We start from the raw sequence: 18,376 nt of genomic DNA, 5'->3' as shown, positions 1-18,376 counted from the left end.
ATCTCACGGGTAGGTGCGGTTATGTGAGCAGCCAAGGCCAGTATTCTAAGGGCACACACACTAGGAGGAACTGTAGCCCAGGGTAAGCCCACATGTGAACGCTCTAGCTCAGTACAATGGCAACCCCTGCTACTTGGACAAGTCCTGGGAATTGGGAGAAAGCATATGGGTTAGAGATGTCCTCCTAGCTTCTCACCGAGGAGTTACTCCCGTGCAAATACATAAATACATAAATAAATAAGGATGAATGAAACAAGAGGGTAACTTCTGGACATTGAGTCAAAGCCTAGTATCCCAGACCATTCTGAGTCCAGGTAAAATTGGTGTAGCCCTGACAACATACAGATTACTCACCTGCTGCCCATTTATGGATTCTAAAGATTTTCCTCCCTCTGACTATTGGGAAACATGGGGTTATATAAAGAAGTATCAAATAACTCCCTGGAAAAGTGTTTTGGAACTATATCCTAGTATTCCAAAGAATTACTCTAAGTAATGTATTCTCTGGAGAAAAAGAATTGGGGACAATCACTACCCAAAGTCTAGTTAGCCTCGGGTGTTTAGGTTTCTTCTGGGCGCGTGGGTGATGCCCAATTTTCCTTCTCACTCAGTCCTAAGTTTGCCTCTGAGAGAGGCGTGCGCATGCTGCCTGTGGGCCTGAAGAGGATTCACAGCAGTGCCCACAAGGACCAGTAAAAAGACACAGAGAGCTGTGGCATCTGCAGGTCTCCCTACCGAACTACGTGCCCTCCTACACAAAGCTCCTACGTAAAAGGAGTAAAAAAGGCTATAAGCCTACAAGAAACCCAACAGGGTTTCACATGACATTCCAGTGAGATATTTTGAGGTGACAGTCGCTGATAAAAGGGGGCAAAGATAAAAAGATGAAACAAGGCCGTAAGATACACCCCAAACACAGAATGAAAATACTATGGTTCTGACTCTGGTCTCTTCCGCAAGTCTTATCTGATGACTATAGACACCGAAAGGGAAGATTCTCACTAGAAAAATAGGAGTGGCTTACGCATGTTTAGTTTCCGGTTCCAAAGGCCCCCAAGAGAAAGGACTTAGTGGAGCAGACTATGGAAGGTGGCACAAGTTTGACTGTCATTCAAGAGATGCTCTGCATTTGCGGTCACATCTGGGTGCAGAGGAGAGCCTGGGAGAAGGGGGGAGAAGGGGAAATCCCAGAATCATCACAACCACTCCGATCTCTTCCCCATTCAGTCCCCCTTCCCATCTTCTGTAGGGGAAAAAAAAAATACATCAGGAGAACATCTCCAATCCGTCCTAAGTCTGGCCTTCCCTGGGTCTGATAGCTCACTCTCTCCTTGTCATTTCCACGTTCAGCAGCCTGGCACCTGCCCCATCCTGCCAGGTCTCCTTGTCAGATTCACCCGGGACCTGACTGCTTCCAAGCCTCTGTAATTCTATCTGCTGTTGCCAGAACAATTATCCTCAAGCACTCTGTATATTTTTTTCAGGCCCCTGACCCCAGCAGGACACGTAGTATTTGTGGTTAAAAATCTAAATTCCACCCACTATCCAAGTTCCCTATGTATTGTCCCATATTATTACCATTTCCCACACTGTGTTTGTGACTCAACTTATCTTATCTTTTCATGAGTATCTGGATTAAGAAGGGGAAACTGACCTAAAAGTTCATCTAATCCAGCTCTGACATTATTATGCATCCTGGAACTGAAGATATGAAATGCAAGATGATTTCACACATGTCTCATAGTGTCTCCTAGCTTCAGTTGTGTCTTAGTACTTAGACACTCAGTTGGGAACAACTTTCATGCATGATGCAACCTTTTCTACTTCCTCATTCACTCAACACAGTCATTGAGCACATATTACCAGCCAGATACCATAGGATAAGGCGTGGGATAAGGTAATGAGCAAAGGGGTCCATACCCTGTCCTCATGGAATTGACAATCTGGGGAGGGAGCAGACATTATAATAACCACTCAAACACCTGATGACACTCGTGATACATGCTCTACAAAAATGACATGAGGCGACATTAGCAGGTGAACAAGGGGAACTGAGTCTACCCATAGATTCATAAATGGATTCCACAGGAAGTAATATTTGAGCTGGCACCTGAAGCACAATCGGGCACAGGGGGACCGGTGTTCCCATCACAGGGAACAGCATGGGCTGACCTTGAGGCACAATGACCTTGAGACCTTGAGAGCAGCGCATAGTCAAAAAATTGAATGTGCCCCATAGGGTTGGGGGCACAGCAAGGACAGAAAGGTTCACAGGACCCAGGTCACATAGGGCTTTACACGTCAGGGAAAGAAGTTTGAATGTATTCCAACTGTGATGGATAAGAACGGAGGATTTCAAAAAGGAGAGAAATGTTTTTAAGAGACCATTTGGGAATTCTGGTTCTGATAGTGGCAGAGGAGCCTATATTGAGCTAACTATTCTACAGATAACGATGACCGCATCTTGACAAAAAATGTAAAAAACGACTGTTTTAAGGCACTTGGAAGAAAAGGACCACATGGGGAGAGGTCCATTTTACACAGCTTTTCCACTGAGGACAGTCCCGAATCCAGCCTGCATGTGGCAGGTAAAGGTCAAGCAGAAAGCCACAGTATCAGGTCCTGAGCGGTCCGGAGACAGGATCGGGATGGCTACCAAAGCCGCTACCTACTGAGCGGGGAATCCAGAGAGGAGAGAACCACAAAGGCAAATCTCCAAAATCTTCTTATGAACATCTCTCCAATCCTTGAGTGATTCCTCAGACTCTTCTGTGCAGGTGAGATTCTAAGGGTTCATGGTGAGCAATGCCAGGAAGGCTGGAAAACTGAATAGAGATTTCAGCGGCTTCCCATCAGAGATGGCTGAGCACGGACATGCTCGAGGGACTTGATAAACACCTCGGCTTTAAATGGAAAGCCCGGAAGACCCATGACCTAGGAGGAGAGACAATGTTTAGGACTAAAGCATCCATCCTAGAACTAGGGGATTATTCAAGTGGATCTGCGCTAACAAGCATAAAGTCAAATCATCACAAATTCAGGTGATCCAGCAGTAATTTATTTGCCTGCTAAAAGAAAATACAACAGGCTTCAGAGGAGGGTAACAATCTTAAATCTCTACCTTGTATCTTTGGCAATGTGTTTGGATTTGCCTGTTCTAGATACTTCATATGGATGGAATCATACATCAGGTGGCCTTTTGGGTCTGGTTCCTTTCACTTAGCACAATGTTTTCAAGGTTCATCCATGTTGTAGCCATGTATCAGTACTTCATTCATTTTATGGCTGAATGGTATTCCACTGAATGGATATGCTACCTTTTGTTTATCCATTTATCCATTAATAGGCCCTTGGGTTGCTTCCATTTTTTGGTTATTGTACATAGTGATTCTATGAACATTCATGTTCAAGTTTTTGCTTGAACACCTGTTTTCAATTCCTCCAGGTATACATCTGGGAGTGGAATTGCTGGGTCATATGGTAATTCCATGTTTAACTTTTTGAGAAAGCACCAAGCTTCCTACTTTTTTAATATGGTTACTAGAAAATTGGAAATTACACGTGTGATTCACATATTTCTATTAAAGAGTGCTATTCTAGATGTTTCTTTCTGTCCAGAAATTCTACTGATACGAACCTCTCATTTATGTATACCTCACCTTCTTCCAAACAGGATTTGAGAAACATAATACTGCAAAACAAAATACATGAAACTGAAAATGATTAAACCAACAGCAAAAAAGAGTAGAGACAAGTAATAAAAGTGGGTAGCAGGAGGCAATTAATTTTGTCAGAAAAGCTGAATAACAATAGCTAATGTTTGTTGAGTGTGCATTTTATGTCAGGTTCTATGCTAAGTGCTTTCTTTACATATTCACTCTTCCCAGCAATCCTCTGAGGTGGGTAGTGTGATAACGTATCCTCATTCATTTTGCACAGAGCTAATAAGCAGCAGAAAAGTTCAAACCTCGGCCTCACACCAAAACGGAAGCTCTGGGCTTCCTGGTAGCCAAGGCAAAAATAAAACATCAGCTCCAGAAAGCACCCATCACAGGACATGACCACATTGGGGGGTGCCCAACAAGTGATTTCCCTGCCCATTCTCACACAGTGCATGATGAGAGAGAAACTTTTTCCTGACCTTGATTTCCACAAAGAATTTGCTCTGTGGTTTTGTACAGGATACATTGATACAACGTGATGATTAATGTCGGCAAGATAAATGTTACCAAAACCGCAGAAGCATTCCACATCATATGTCAAGGGAGGGCATAATGTTAGATCCTAATTTATTAAGTGCAATTCTGTAGAAATCTGGAATGTAGACCCAGCTATGTAACGTGTTCTCAGAGGGGCTTGAAAAAGCTGGGAGGCACTCAATGATCCGTTTGTAACTAGGCTTCTAGAATATTGTTTGTGGGGGGGTTCCCGCCCCTCCTTTCTCTCGCCCGGAAATGGTCTATGACTTAGACTTCTGCTGCCCCCTGGTGGCTCTGAAAATAAAGGCACGCAGCAAAGACTCCCCTCAGAACCAGCCCAGTGCTGCTCCCACGGTAGTTTCCGAAACACCACTGAGCCCAGGGTCTTAGGGGAGACTAGCATCTGAGTTTCCCACCACTTAAAGTAGGTCTTTTTTTTAATCCTCACCTGAAGACATTTTTTCGTTGCTTTTAGAGAGAGAGGGAGAGAAAGAAAATTCAATGCAAGAGAGGAGTATCAATGAGTTGCCTCCCTTCTGTACCTGGACAAGGAATCATAAGCACCAGGGGTGGGACAGGGGACCAAACACGCGCAGCTGGGGACCAAACCGGCAAACTTTTGGTTTATGGGACGATGCTCCAACCAACTGAGCCACATCTGCCAGGGCTCAAATAGATCTTGAGCCTTCACTGAACACCGAACACCCTCACCTCTGTCAACCCTTGATCTCTTCCTCCAACAAAATTCCAAATTCAGCCCTTCAGCGCTAGCGCTTGCTCACTCTCACACTCTCTCTCGCTCCCTCCCCGGTCATTGCGACCTATAGGTAGGTCCGCAGCTTCACCATGGACAGCAGTGCGCTGCCCCAGATGAGACGGAAAGTTCTGGAAAGGGCCCCTCCCGTGGTGCTCAGCCTGAGCTGCTTGAGGCTCACACCTTCCTCTCTAGTCCCACTCCCCAGCCTGGAAGAAAACCATCTTGCAGTATTTTGAGATTCCCTGATGGCTGTTTTTCATCGAAAGCTCTTATTTACTGATTTGACTATGGGCATGCATTAGGGTTTTTTAATAAACAATAAGATGATAAGCAAAACAAGGGCTTATCATCTTATTGTTTATTAAAAAAACAAAAATGGGAATCTGACAAAAAGTTCGGCAGCCTCTCACACAGACACAAGCACCACCCAGTGCCCTGCAACGCGGCCCTGGGGCCGCGGGCGTCCCGGGAGGCCACGGCCAGACCCAGGCCAGCCTCTGTTTTTCAGATCAGGCAACACGGACATATGTGTCTACTGTACTTAAAGAGATGCATGTCCTCAACTGAGCAGGAACCAGAATTTCACATTCAAATGTACGAGCAGATTCAGCAAAAGGGGCAAAAAAAAAAAAAAAAACCCCGCCTCAGTGATGGGAAATTTTTTTAGTTATGTCTCACCTGAAAGCATTTTTGCACTATTCAAGCTAAGCACCAATTGCTTTTTTTTTTTTTTGTCCCCTTGTTAAAACAGTCCGGCCTACTTAGCAATTTCTTTCCAATGGTTAATTGCATACGTCCTTTGCCCCACGATGGCATGTACAGTTAATTCATTACCTACCTGTCCCCCAAAGCACTCTCACCTTCCTTGGTAATACACAGAACCTCGATTTTTATTTCTAGGTGAGCTCCTCCCTCAGCCTCAGGGAAGAAGCGTGATTCATCTGAGTCACCTTTTCCCTTTGCCAGGCCAATGAGATTAGAAAGGAAGTCTGGGGAGGGGGCGGCTTCTGGGGCAACGTCCTCTGTCATTAAACGAAGAGCACCGTTTGAGGTAACTTTTCGAGGTATTTGACTATTTGAGGGAGTCTTTTGGACACTGTCCTCTACACACCCTTTCTTCCTGCTGTGACATCTACAGCTGCAGCGAGCATTCCCCTCCCCCCACCCCCCACCAGGAGGTGACTTGCACAAGAACAAAAGGAAAGAGTGAGTCTGGTTATTAGGGCTGTGGCTGAGCAGCTGAACTAGCCTCCCTGCTTCTCTCCAGGCTCCAATGGGAGCGAATGGAACGTCCTCACTGGCTACGCCGCTGTGGGCTGGGTTTCCTCTTCCCAACAGCCCCACACAGTCCTCATGGGGAGACTTGAGAATTACGCTCCTTTCATTTAACAAATATTTATTGAGGGCTTATTTTTTGCCAGGCTCTATTTTAAAAAACTAGAATTCTGCTACTAAGAATTTACCCAGAGTTCCCTGCAAAAGTCAGTCAAGATTTATAGGTGCAAGGATATTAATGGCCAACAAGAGATGACTAGTTAAATTAGCTATTTTCATGAATTCTATTAAAAGAATGTATGTGATAACATAAAAGATCTCCAAGATGCAGAATACGATCCATTTTCCATACATACAAACATAATTTTTAGAAGTTATCTCGATTCCAAGCACCTAAAATATCCCCTCCCTACCGCAAAGCTACCAGGAGGAGCTAACTGCCTGTCTTGGTGCCAAGAGCTGCTCCCCCCAGGAAGGAGGCCCAAGGCGGGAACGTCCAAGTGACTACAATAAACTAGCCGCTCAGCCCAGTTACATCCCCAACCCACATTCTCTGATAAAAGAAAGGTCAACAGACCCCGGAAGAGACTTGACTGTCCCACCCCTGAGGTTTGACAGCAACACTACGGCAGGTCACCCCAAGTCTTATCTTCCGCCCTAGCCACCCCCAGCCAGCCCCCATTTCCGGTGCTCTCAGAAAGAATGGATCACCTCTCCTTCCCAAATCAGCCCCACAGCCCCGCTCAGGCCCCCTAGCTCACTTTCTCCATCGTAGTCCTCAAACAGTCCAGACAAGAAGATCAGCACCAGCTTTTATTGGGGATAAGAAGCACCACACGCCCCCTGCCCAACCCCAGGGCTGCTTCCCACGCTCGGGGCGGCGGCAGGAACAGACACAGAGCGAGGAGGGCAGTGAGAGCCATCACAAGCCCCAGGGCTCCATCCTCTTCTGGCCTCCAGGACAAGCCCCTGGGGGTCTCCAAAGACGCTCAGGACGACTCGGGACAGCTGGGCACCGGGGTCTCTGCAAGAAGAAGGAACACCAAGTCACAACTATGCCCTCCTGGCTCCAGCTCCCAGGCGCATTTCCCTCCACCCTAGAGAAGCTCAGCATTTATTGCTCTGTGAGGCCTTAATTGGCTCCCTGCTTCCTGGACAATCCAGTGCAAACTGGCGTGGAAGACTCTTTCGTTCAGGTGTCAACTCTGTACCTCCTGTCATAAAAACAGCTTGTCTGTCCCTTTACCCACTCTCACCCCACCCCGGCCCCGGCTCCCCAAACGCGTCACATACCCTCCACCCTCCATGCCTTGGCTACCAATCATCAGGCCACCTGTCCAGCACGTTCTCTGGGCTGCCCTCCCGCTGTCATATCCTGCCTTGCCCGTAGGGCCCAGGTCAAATCCAACTTCTGGCAGAAAGGCCTTCCCAAGGAGCCCCAGCCACCCTGAAAGCCCAGAAGCCCATGCTCTCTACGCAAGGGCTCTGCGACGTACGATCTGAAACATACGATCTTTGTCTCCAGGAGCCTCTCCCGGCAGAGGCTTCGGCCTTCTGCAGCCTCCTACCCAGCCGCTAAGCCAGCGCTTCACATAGAGCAGTGATGTCCTTTGTTTCTGAGGACTGGACTCACCTACTTCAGAGCTGGCCCTGATGGTCCCATTGGGGCACTTGGCCAGTTGGGGCGGCGGAACTGGCGGGACACAGAAGCGGCCGCAGCCCGACTTGCAGCACTTGTACCCCGCTTGGCAGTTCTCGTCCGTCATGCAGGTAACGATACACAGGCCCACCAGAATGCTCGGACAATCCCCGCTCCGCCCTGTGGGAGAGCAGGCACAGGGAGGGACACGGGGTGGTCGGCTCCACCCACCCCAAGTGCCATCTGGGACTCAGATATGGGGGCTCCCAGTGGATCCATCCCTGAACCGAAGATCTGGCTGGGAAACCTTGAAACTGGAGCATCTAAGAATCTGTAGGGTCCCAAGAGAGCACCTGGACCAACCATTTTCAGACAGTGTCCCCCAGGGAGCTCCCTCGGGGTACCTGGGGGGTTGGCACCTCCGTGGGCGTGGGGGTGGGGCTGGGCAGAGTGCAGAAGGAGCGAGGCTCCCAGACCCCCACCCTCGCCCCTACACATGGGCTTCATAGTGTTGCTTCATCAGACTTTATTATAATCCACTCATTTATCTACCTTCCCTGACAGGCTATATGCTATATAAGGACCTTGATCGGTGCCCAGGAATGTAAACGCTGTCTAATGACAACATCTGGGCCGGTGATTCAGAAATGGAGTTCCAAGGTGCCTGGCACCAGAGGAACACCCCAAAATACATATTTGCTTAAAAAAATATATTGAAAAAACAAAGAAATCAGATCAGGATTGCTTTTATCTGCTGTCTATAGGTTGCTTCAACTAAGATTTCATGTTGGAGACAGGGAAGCTCTGTGCTAAGAATAAGGTCAGAAAATCATGATCTCAGGCAACTCTCATTTTACAGATGAAGAAATTGGCTCAAAAAGAGGTTTGCTCACCCAAGGTCACAGCTAACCAGCAGCAGAACCAAGACCAGAAGCCACGTTGCCTGTCCCCCGGCCCAGGGACTGCTCCTTCTACCCCATTATTTAATAATGGGGGCTTCCCCTCATTATTTAATGCCGACAAGGCCGCTGGCTCAGGAGGAGGGGCTGCTTTGGGTGGAGGGGGCAGGACAGGAAGGATGGGAACTCCGGGTCCTCCCAGGAAGGGGAGGACAAGAAGGCCACAGATGACTCCTTCCCAGGCTGACTCTGGAACCCAAGGATTTCCTCCCCGAAGAGCCGACATACCTCCCTTAATGTCTCCGCGGCAGGAGTGGCCACAGCCGGTGCTGCAGCATTTATGCTCCGGGGGACAGGACTCGTCCCCATCACACAGCTCCTCGCACGGAAGGGGGTCAGGAGGACACTCGCCGCCAGGCCCTGCCACAGAATCAGAGCATAGGGGCCCAGAGGCGCTGTGGCCCGGCGTTTCCAGCTATTTTTATTGTGACTTTCGAGTCCAACAATGCATTTTTCGTTGTGTCCCATGTGTACGTTCATACAGTAAATGTACATACTGAGGTGCATTCGTGTATATGCGATACTGATACTTTACATTCTATTTTTTCTTTTCTTCACACAGGTCATAAACTACTAAACTCATTTCAAGACTTGCAGCTTAAAAACACTGTCGAGGTCTGACCTGCTTTCTGAGTGCATACCTACACTGGCGGCCCCCAATGAACCCCACCTCCTGGGATTCATGTCCTTGTATAGCCCCCTTCCCAGATTGCCTCTGGGCTTGACCACGTGACTTGCTTGAACCAACAGGACATCCGCCTGCGTGACTGCTGCGCCAGAGGCTTGATAAGCACTTGCGTAGTGGGGCCCGTCCTCTGAGAACACTCCCCCTTTGGAAACCGGCCACCATTCTGTGTAGCCACGTGGGCTACACAGACTACGGAATGGAACATGCCCCCTGAAAGAGACCCGGGAGGACCAGAGGCATCCTGGCCATCCGGGCCACAGGCAAGCCCCGCACTGAGCCCATGGCCCTATGCAGCAGTATGACCTCAGCTGCGCCATGCGGGGATGGGAGCTGCTCCGCTCGCCCACACCAAGTTTGGGGGCGGTTTGCATGCAGCGACAGATAACTGAAACAGTGGCTAACAGAATCCCTGGTCTGTCCTGAGAGGCCGGGAGCCCAGCCAGCTAAAACGATCTGCTTCCCCATAATCCTCTCTGATGAGGGGGGGGACCACAAACTAAGACACAGCTGGGAAACCTTTTGCGCTCCTGATAGGACTGCATGCCTTTCAAACTGCCCCTCACTTCTGTCTCCTTCCAGTGTAGAGACAGACAGGACCACAGAGGGACAGCTGTCTTCTCTCAACTAGGAGGCAACGTGTATGAGGAGAGAGTCAAGAGTTGCAAAGAGGAAGAGAGAAAGAGCCTCGTCCTTGCTGGCACCACGGAGCTGGCACCCAGCCCCAGCACCCACTTCAGGACTTCTTGTTATGTGAGCAAAACGAACCCCTATTTGGCTCATTTTCTGCCACGGATGGACACATACTCCTGATGTGCCCCGTCACCGCCCCTGTGAAGAGAGCGAAACCCAGAGGGGAGGAGGGCTTGCCCAGAACTAGAGTGAGTCAGAGGCAAAGCAGGACCGAGCTCAGCCTCGCGGTGGACTGGGAAGCGTTCTTTCTACTGCCCTGTCCTGGGAGCCCGCAGGCACCGGGCCGGCTCCCCGGGAGCAGGCACACCCAGAGAAGTCACATCCAAACCAAACTGACTCACCGTGACTCAGTCATCTCAGTTATTTCAAGCCTTTTAAGTGGAAAAAAATGACAGGCAATTAAAGGCTTTGGAGGCGACCAAAGCAGGTCTGGCGCAGTGCCTGTAAGATCGTGCAAGTACAGTCACATGGGCTGGCTGCAAGGAGTCTTCATGGTGGAAAAAGCGAGTGCTGGCGCCTCCAGAGAGAACACGAGCAGCCGGACGGTCAAGGTATGGTCACACTGCATCCCAGGGCTTCCCTGAACAGCTCCCATGTCGATTATTCTATGCCATTGTCAGGTCCCATCAAAACTGTGTGTCCTGATTTTCCTTTATTCAGAATATACATCATTAGAACCACCCGATGTGGTTCCCCACACCTCCCCACCTGCTTGGCCAACACCGAAATCTGTTTAACAAAGAACAAAGCCTTTTATCCCACAGTTAACTCTCCCTGGTGAGAAAACCCCAGCAACGTAAACTCGTGGAGCTACGCCACGCGCCCTAGAAAGCGGGTGCAGGCAGCGGCACGCTTCTCACGTCTCGCCACCGTGCTGAGCGTGGCCCTGGAGTGACGGATGCCAGGGCCACTCGGCCACTGGAAGCGAGTAGAGGTTGGGTCTCTACACTGGTCCTGGGAGGAGGGCAACTGTCGGTGGCAAAGTGAAATTCCAAGATGTCTCCAGCCTTGCAGGGCCCTCTGAACTACTAAGCCTGCTCCTCTTCTCTTGCAAAGAGACAGGCATCCAGGAAAGGTGAGGGGCTGACCTGAGAGCAATGATGGCAGAATGGGGGCCCAGGCCCCCAGCTCTAGGGGTGCCCTTGAAACCACATCACCACGATCCCCTACTCCACAAGGGCCCAGAGCAGCTCCAAAAGGGTCACCCCCCCAAAAAATCAGCAAGCGCTGGGACTCTCTCAGCTCAGTTCTGCCAAAAGAGAGGACCCGGTGGTAGACAATTCTAGGGGTGAGGAAGACATAAGCAAGCCCCTGTGTCACCCTGTTGTACCCATGGCTCTGATTTATTACAGCTGAGGATGCAAAGCAAAATCATCAGAGAGAAGTGAGGCCAAGTCCAGGGGCAACCAGATGCCAGCTTCCAGGGGTCCTCTCCCAGCACAGCCACCCAGGGTGGATGACAGCACATGGAAGTGCCATCTACCAGGGACGCTCCTTAAACTCAAGGTTTTCACTGCGACGCTCTCATCGGTTAGGCTTGCAGTAGCTCTCAGAGTCCAAGCTCCCAGAAGCCAGCCAAGGCCAGCCTCGTGAGCAGGCCATTCCAAGAGTTTCGCTCTCCGGCCCGCTAGGCTCTTTTCTGTGACAGCCAGCCGTGAGGTTTCAGAAAAAGGTTTACACCGGAGCTGTGCCATCAGCCCACACAAAAGATATCATGCGCACGTTGTCAAAACAGAGGGCACAGGGCACTGGGCGTGGTCAAGTTTCACGCAGCCTCGGCAGGAGGGCCCTGAGGGAGCCAGAGGAGACAGCTCCAAGGCCGTAATCCAAACCTGCGCTCCCAGACCCCCTCCTCCCCAGCTGCTCCTCCTCAGTAAGAAGCACCTCCAACCCACAACTGCTCACACAGGGCACCCAAGCACCGATCTCAATACTCCCTCAACACCCGCATCCCCTTCCTCCTTCACCCAGTCCTGCCAACGCTGCCTTCGAGAGTGCTCCACGTCTGCCGCTTTTCTGTCTGCACCGTCCCTACGCTGGCCTGAGCTACGGTCATCTCGCCCAGCCTGCCACAGTGACTCCTAAATGGCCTGCCATCTTCTCCACTTGCTCCGTCCATTCTTCACGCGCCCGCACCCGCAGAGCGGCTTTTTAAAATGAAAATGGACTGGCCCCTCCTGTTTGTATAAGCCCCTCCAGGCCTTCCCATGGCACTTATAATGAAGCTGTAGAGAGCGGCCCCATAGACTCCCCAAAGTCTGGGCTCTGCCTCAACCGGAACCACCTCCCCCCTTCTCTTCCATCCAAACATGGGGACCTCCTTCGCCTCCTGAAAAACAGTGCACTGTCCCCGCCCCCCACTGCTCCTTACACAGCCTCTGCCAGTGCCACTCCCTCTTCATAGTGCTGGGCCCAATGGCCAGCTCTCGCTCTCCAAGTAGAAACGACACTTCCTCTATACCTCTCTTTGTTTTCCCTCACAGTACTAGTCACAACTTGTGCTCATTATTACTTGTTGATGATTATTTCCTGTCTCTCATACCATGAGAACAGGGACCCATGGCTGCCTGGGTCACCAGGAGATGCCCGCGTGTCAAGTGCGGGAGGCACTAGGCAGGAATTGAATAAATGAGTAAGTGAGTGAGAGAAGAGACGGGTCAGACCGCAGACCGGCGGGAGGGAACTTGAATGGAGGGGTGCTGGCCATAACTATGAGCTATGGAGCATGACTTGGCAGCCTTTGTGCAGGCTTCTAAAATGCATCTCTTCTCAACTGCATGACATACACAGAACGCTTGTGTGCCCCAAGAAATCAGATGTTGAAACCCAACCCCCAGCATGATGCGATTCAGAAATGGGGCCTTTGGGGACGATTAGGACACGACAGTGGCGCCTCAGGAATATTAGTGCCCGTACTGCCCTCCCGCCACGTGAGGACACAGCAGAGAGGCGGCCGTTTATGAAGCAGGAAGCAGGCCCTCACCAGATACTCAGTCTGCTTGCACCTTGACCTTGGACTTCTCAGCTCCTGGAACTGTGAGAAATAAACTCCTGTTGTTTACAAGCCACCCAGTCCGTTCCATTATAGCTGCCCAAAGAGACTAAGGAGTCGCATTATCACTCTGAGGTAAATGCCCTTCCCTCCACTTTACAGACGACAAAAGCGAGGTTCAGAGATGGAAGGACTTGCCCAAGGCCACACAGCAAGCAAGCAGAGACACCAGGATGCGGACCCATGCTCAGACCAGAACTGCCTCCTGGGAGCAGGTCCCAGCATCTGCCCTGTGGCCTAGGCGACCTGACCCCCCACCCCACCAAACGGAGCACCATGTGCTATGCCAGGCCTCTGGCACTACTACCGGAGCCAAGGGAAAGCAGCAGTTGTTTGCAGCCCAGAAAGGGGAGCTTCCTGCGGGCTTGGGGGTAGCAACCAGCCCCCGCTGAGCCAGTGCCCAGCCATCCTCTAGGACTGGGACTATAGAAATGCAGTTCACTACCAATGCAGCAGCCAGTATCGCTCTCACCAGACTAAGAACCCAGGGGTGGGCCCTGGGAGGTCACTATTCTAGCCTGCCCAGCTCCAAGCGAAGCGGAAGCCCCATGTGGGCTGGCCCGGGCCCAGGGCAGCTCACAAAGATGCCTTGCTGGGGGGCCAGCCTCCTCCTCAGCCCTGGCGATGCAGCCATCAGCTTCAGACACTGGGCAGATTGTACCAGGCCGTGCAAGCTGGCAGTGGGTGACCCGCCTGAGACAGATTCCCAGGCTCTCGTTCCAGAGCTGGGTCTTGAGAGTCCTGGCAGGGAGTACAGCCCTCTATTCTGTCTTACGGGCAGGCTGCCCGAGAGAGTTGCCTAAGCAGGCAGGCAGCCCTGCAGGGCATGGGAAGGGGCTGCTACCTGGGGAGGTCTGGCTGGAAGGAAAGAGGTTGTCACACGTTGTGGAGGAGTTTCGGGGTCTCAGAGAAGATGTGAGTAGGGGAGGAGAAGATGATCCTGGTTCTTGATCAAAGGGGCTGGTTAGAAATCATACCCCTGACAAAGCCCACCGTAAGAGGCAAGAGGAAGAGAGCCAATGTATAGTGAGGGCCAAACACTTTACATAATTTGAATCGCTATAACACCTTCCCGGTTTATTATTTCCAGTTTACAGCGAAGGGAACTGAGGCTCAGAAAAGTGGAAGAATCTTGGCCTGGGACCCACTGGCCAGTAGCTGGTGAGCCTCAGGCTTGAACGCAGATCTCTGACAACCAAAACCTATGTGTTTTCATTGTAATATGCTGCGATGTATACTCAGAGGAGAGAACAGCTCCAATTCCTTTAGAAAACATAATGGAAGACATAGCGCAAGATCCCGTTTGAGACAGCAATAAAAAAATATCGAACACCTCTCTGATATAAGCAGCCTCAGTATTTGCGGGGACTGGGGAATAGACAACACAATAATAAAATGTATTTGGAAGCACAAGCAAGCAGAAGTAGCTGTGGCAATGCTGAAATGAAGGGAAACACGAAGGGGCGGCCGTGGGAGACACACCAGCACTTTCTAAGGCCTTCTGGGGGCCTCTCAAGGGAATGGGGAGGAGCCGAGGAATAAAGCAGACAGTGCTATCACTTCTGCCTCCAGATTCTCTCATTGCCACCTTTCTCCATGCCCACTGCCACCTCCCTGGTCTAAAGTTACTCCATCCCCACCTGGGATCGTTCTCTCTGCTCCCCCCCACCCCCGCCCCATCGCTACTCAGACCATACCAGCTTCCTTTCAGGTTCTCAGATGCAGCTACCTCCTTCTCAGCTTAACGACTTCTGCACTTGCTTCTCTTATTCTGGAATGTTCATCACACCCTTGGCCTGGCTAACTTCAACTCCAGGTCGTAGGTTAAATGTCACTACCTCAGACAGGCCTTCCTCGACCACCCACAATCTGTGTGGGTGCCTTGTTTCACAATAGACTGGTGATCTAGTAAATAAAATGTTTCTCTGAGAAAATAAAATCAACTAAAATAAAATGAGTGCCCTTTTATTCTATCTCTCAGCACCCTTTAATTTTCCTTGTGTCCTTGTCAGAGTTTGAAATTAATATTTATTTGCATGCTTATCTGTTAAGCCTCTTTCTCCCCCACTAGTCTATGAGCTCCAGAAAGGCAGGGACTGAGTCTACTTTGTTTGCCACAAGGTATCAAGAACCCATCACTGGATCTGGCAAATAGTGAACACTCAATAAATATTTGTTAAAGAAATCATATGTAAATAGAGAATTAGGTCAGAGGGACCCTGTAAGAGGAAGAAGAAATCTCTTTCAAACACCTCTCTACCAGAATCAGAATAAAATAGGACCTGCTTTGTCCTGGCCGGTGTGGCTCACTTGGTTGGGGCATCATTCTGTAAACCAAAAGGTCGTGCGTTTGATTCCCTGCCAGAGCACATACCGAGGTTGCAGGTTCTATCCCCGGTCGGAGCATGTACAAGAGGCAACTGATCGATGTTTCTCTCTCATGTCCATGTTTCTCTCCCTCTCTCTCTCCCTCCCCCTCTCTCAAAAATCAATAAGTATGTCCTCAGGTGGGGATTAAAAAAAATAGCACCTCTTTCCAACAGGAGACGGCTATCCTAAGTGTGGACAGAGGGGACACAGAGTCTCAGAAGCAAGTGAGTGGAAAAATGTGCACTGTCTTGCATAGGTAACGACGTCCTTTTTGCTAATTCTCTGCAGCTTCTCAAGCTAAGATTTTCATAGACAATCTGCAACTGCAACTGACAACAGGAATTGGAAATTGCCCAAAAGCTTTCAAATCTGCCTGCAAATGCAGATACGCCAAGATTTCCCTTCTAGCGGCCTCCTCTGCCTGCCCAGGCCACGTTCCACCACCTCCCTGGCTTGGGAACCTTCCTAGATCTTTTCTTGGAAAAGATCTCAGGATATAGGAGCTGCTTCATCGTGTTTTTTCAGAGTAGAGTAAAACCAACAAGACAGTGTGTGCATATCTGAGAAACAAGGAGGCCACCCAGAACGTGGGATGGGGTACAGTGCGGTGCTTCTTACCCAGCTTCTGCTTAGATATGGGGGCGACACAGCTCTTGTCGCAGCCAGACCTGCAGCATTTCTTTACACCTGGACATGTGTCATCAGTGGTGCACCTCTTCAAACAGGATTGTTTCTGTTTGAAACAATCAACCCTGGGGCAATCCCCTTTTCTCCCTGTAGCAGAAAGGCAGACAGCCACAAAAAAAGAGGCAAGGGTGCCCAGGGACGCCCACAAGCACTGCCAACCAGAAAAATCAGGGGGAGCTTCACTGAGGACTCTCCACCCCGGAGCTACCAGCAGAGACAGTGACAACAAGGAGGACAGCTCGCATTCCCTGTAGCATTTACTGACTTGACCTGTGACTCTCATCTGGTCCTCACAGCATTTCTGTGGGGTACAAACAATTACCCCATTTCAGAGAGGAGGAAATTGAGCCTTAAAAACTTAGCCCTGGCTGGTGTGGCTCAGTGGATTGGGCACCAGTTCGATTCCCTGTTGGGGCACATGGGGGGATGTGCCGGAGGCAAACGATGGATGTGCGTCTCACACATCGATGTTTCTCTCCCTCTCTTTCTCCCTCCCTTCTCCTCTCTCTGAAAATAAAGAAAATAAAATCATTTTAAAAAGCACTTAAAAGAGCCAGTTAAGCCTTATTTAAGGCCTAAGAAGGTCTGCCTGGCTCTAGGGTTTACTCTTCTCACTGGGATCTTAAATGGGCTTCCCTTCACACCTTTGCCCAACAGCCTGCACAAGCACCCTGGGTTCAAAGCAAAAGACTGAGATGATCAGTCTCGTGTTCTTTACTGATAGGAGACAAAGATCTGGGCACACTGAGTGGGTTAAGGAGAAGAGACCCCAAAAGGAGAAAGAAGAGGTGCTCTACGCAAGCTAGACTTCCAGAGCCCATCGAGGAGGCAGGAAGCTCTCTCGGGGTCTTTCCAGCCCAGCTCAGGATCTTGCCTCCCCCACCCCCGCCGAGCCATCGTACCCTGCGGAAAGGCTCCCTGGCAGGCCCGGCTGCAGCCCGTGCGGCAGCACGTCTGCCCAGCCGGACACGATCCCTCCCCCTGGCACAGATCTTTGCACGGGTTCTCGTCAGGAGGGCACTCTCCTTCTTTCACTGCAAAAGGCATCACGTGAGGTTGGGCTAACTGGCCAGGCCTCGCAAAACAGGGAAGGGAAGAGAAATGTACTCCAACAACTTTCAGCCTCTCCAAACGCTCCTATCTAAAATATCTCTGCTGCCACGTTCGCCCCCACCCTCACAACCCCCTCCCCCACACACACCCGTGACTAAAGGAACAGCCATTCTGCAGAGAGAGAGAAAAAGGTTGGGGTGATTCTGTTCTCATTTAAGAAACTCTAGGGGAGCCCTGGCTGATGGGGCTCAGTGGATTGAGTGTCAGCCTGCAAAGCAAGGAGTCGCTGGTTCCATTCCCAGTCAGGGCACGTGCCTAGGTTTTGGTCCATGTCGCCAGTAGGGGGCACACAAGAGGCAAACACACACTGATGTTTCTCTCCCTCTCTTTGTTCCTCCCTTCCCCTCTAAAAATGAATAAATAAAATCTTTTTTTTTTTTTAAAGAAAGAAACTATAGGGGAAAGCCAGAATGGAAGTCCTATCTCCTTGCCCCGAGAGGGTAAAGAAAGCCAGGAAAACCCACCCTGGCTGTACCGAGAAACTATGCACCCAGTCCCGTCCTACAGAGATGAATATCTTCACCAATAAGGCCTCTCACTCTGGGCGGGAGGCCAGGACGCTTTCTCTAGGTACTTTCTGTTACGATAGCCAGGGATCCCAAATGACAGCTTACCGTGCGCTCTAGCAGTCACCCAGGATGTCAGGGACCCAAGAGCAAGAAGCGCCTTCAGGAGGAAGAGGCAGCTCAACATGATGATGATGCTGAGAGCTGAGAGGAGAGCGTGGGTCAGGCCAGTGGTGTTTACTTTGCCCAGAGTATCAACTGGGAGAAAGGGAGGACTGGGAGACTGGCCTAAACCCAGCCCCAAATCTTCCCTTTCGCAATAATCCCTGACGATGGCTTCTCCTGACAAGAAGAAAAATGATTGGTTGCTGGTGTGTGGGAAAATTCCTGGCAGTACCGAAGGACACAGGTGATGGTGATGACCAAACTCTGTGATGTGCA

The 18,376-nt window shown here is 50.4% G+C and overlaps 1 protein-coding gene across 1 annotated transcript; it reads right to left on the bottom strand.

The window, feature by feature from the left end:
* Positions 1 to 7,220: 7,220 nt before the first annotated feature.
* Positions 7,221 to 18,128, bottom strand: WFDC3 (WAP four-disulfide core domain 3). Its single transcript, XM_054574027.1, has 6 exons — positions 18,044 to 18,128; positions 17,219 to 17,350; positions 16,248 to 16,403; positions 9,058 to 9,189; positions 7,865 to 8,050; positions 7,221 to 7,255 (listed from the first exon to the last, which is right to left on the bottom strand). The coding sequence occupies exons 1-6, from the start codon at positions 18,120 to 18,122 to the stop codon at positions 7,221 to 7,223; spliced, it is 720 nt and encodes a 239-aa protein (XP_054430002.1). The 5' UTR covers positions 18,123 to 18,128.
* Between the last annotated feature and the right edge of the window lie 248 nt (positions 18,129 to 18,376).

The sequence above is a fragment of the Pteronotus mesoamericanus genome, unplaced genomic scaffold (genome assembly GCF_021234165.1).
Source record: "Pteronotus mesoamericanus isolate MK-2021 breed Mesoamerican mustached bat unplaced genomic scaffold, CSHL_Meso_final contig_25, whole genome shotgun sequence".
Lineage (NCBI taxonomy): Eukaryota > Metazoa > Chordata > Mammalia > Chiroptera > Mormoopidae > Pteronotus > Pteronotus mesoamericanus.
This window is presented reverse-complemented; position numbering and strand designations above follow the sequence as displayed.

Coding starts and splice junctions, on each gene's coding strand:
- WFDC3 (XM_054574027.1), bottom strand. CDS start 18,122: ATGTTGAGCTGCCTCTTCCTCCTGAAGGCGCTTCTTGCTCTTGGGTCC. Junction 17,351..18,043: donor GGTGACTGCTAGAGCGCACG/GTAAGCTGTCAT, acceptor TGCCTTTTGCAG/TGAAAGAAGGAGAGTGCCCT. Junction 7,256..7,864: donor CAGGGCCAGCTCTGAAGTAG/GTGAGTCCAGTC, acceptor TTCTTCTTGCAG/AGACCCCGGTGCCCAGCTGT.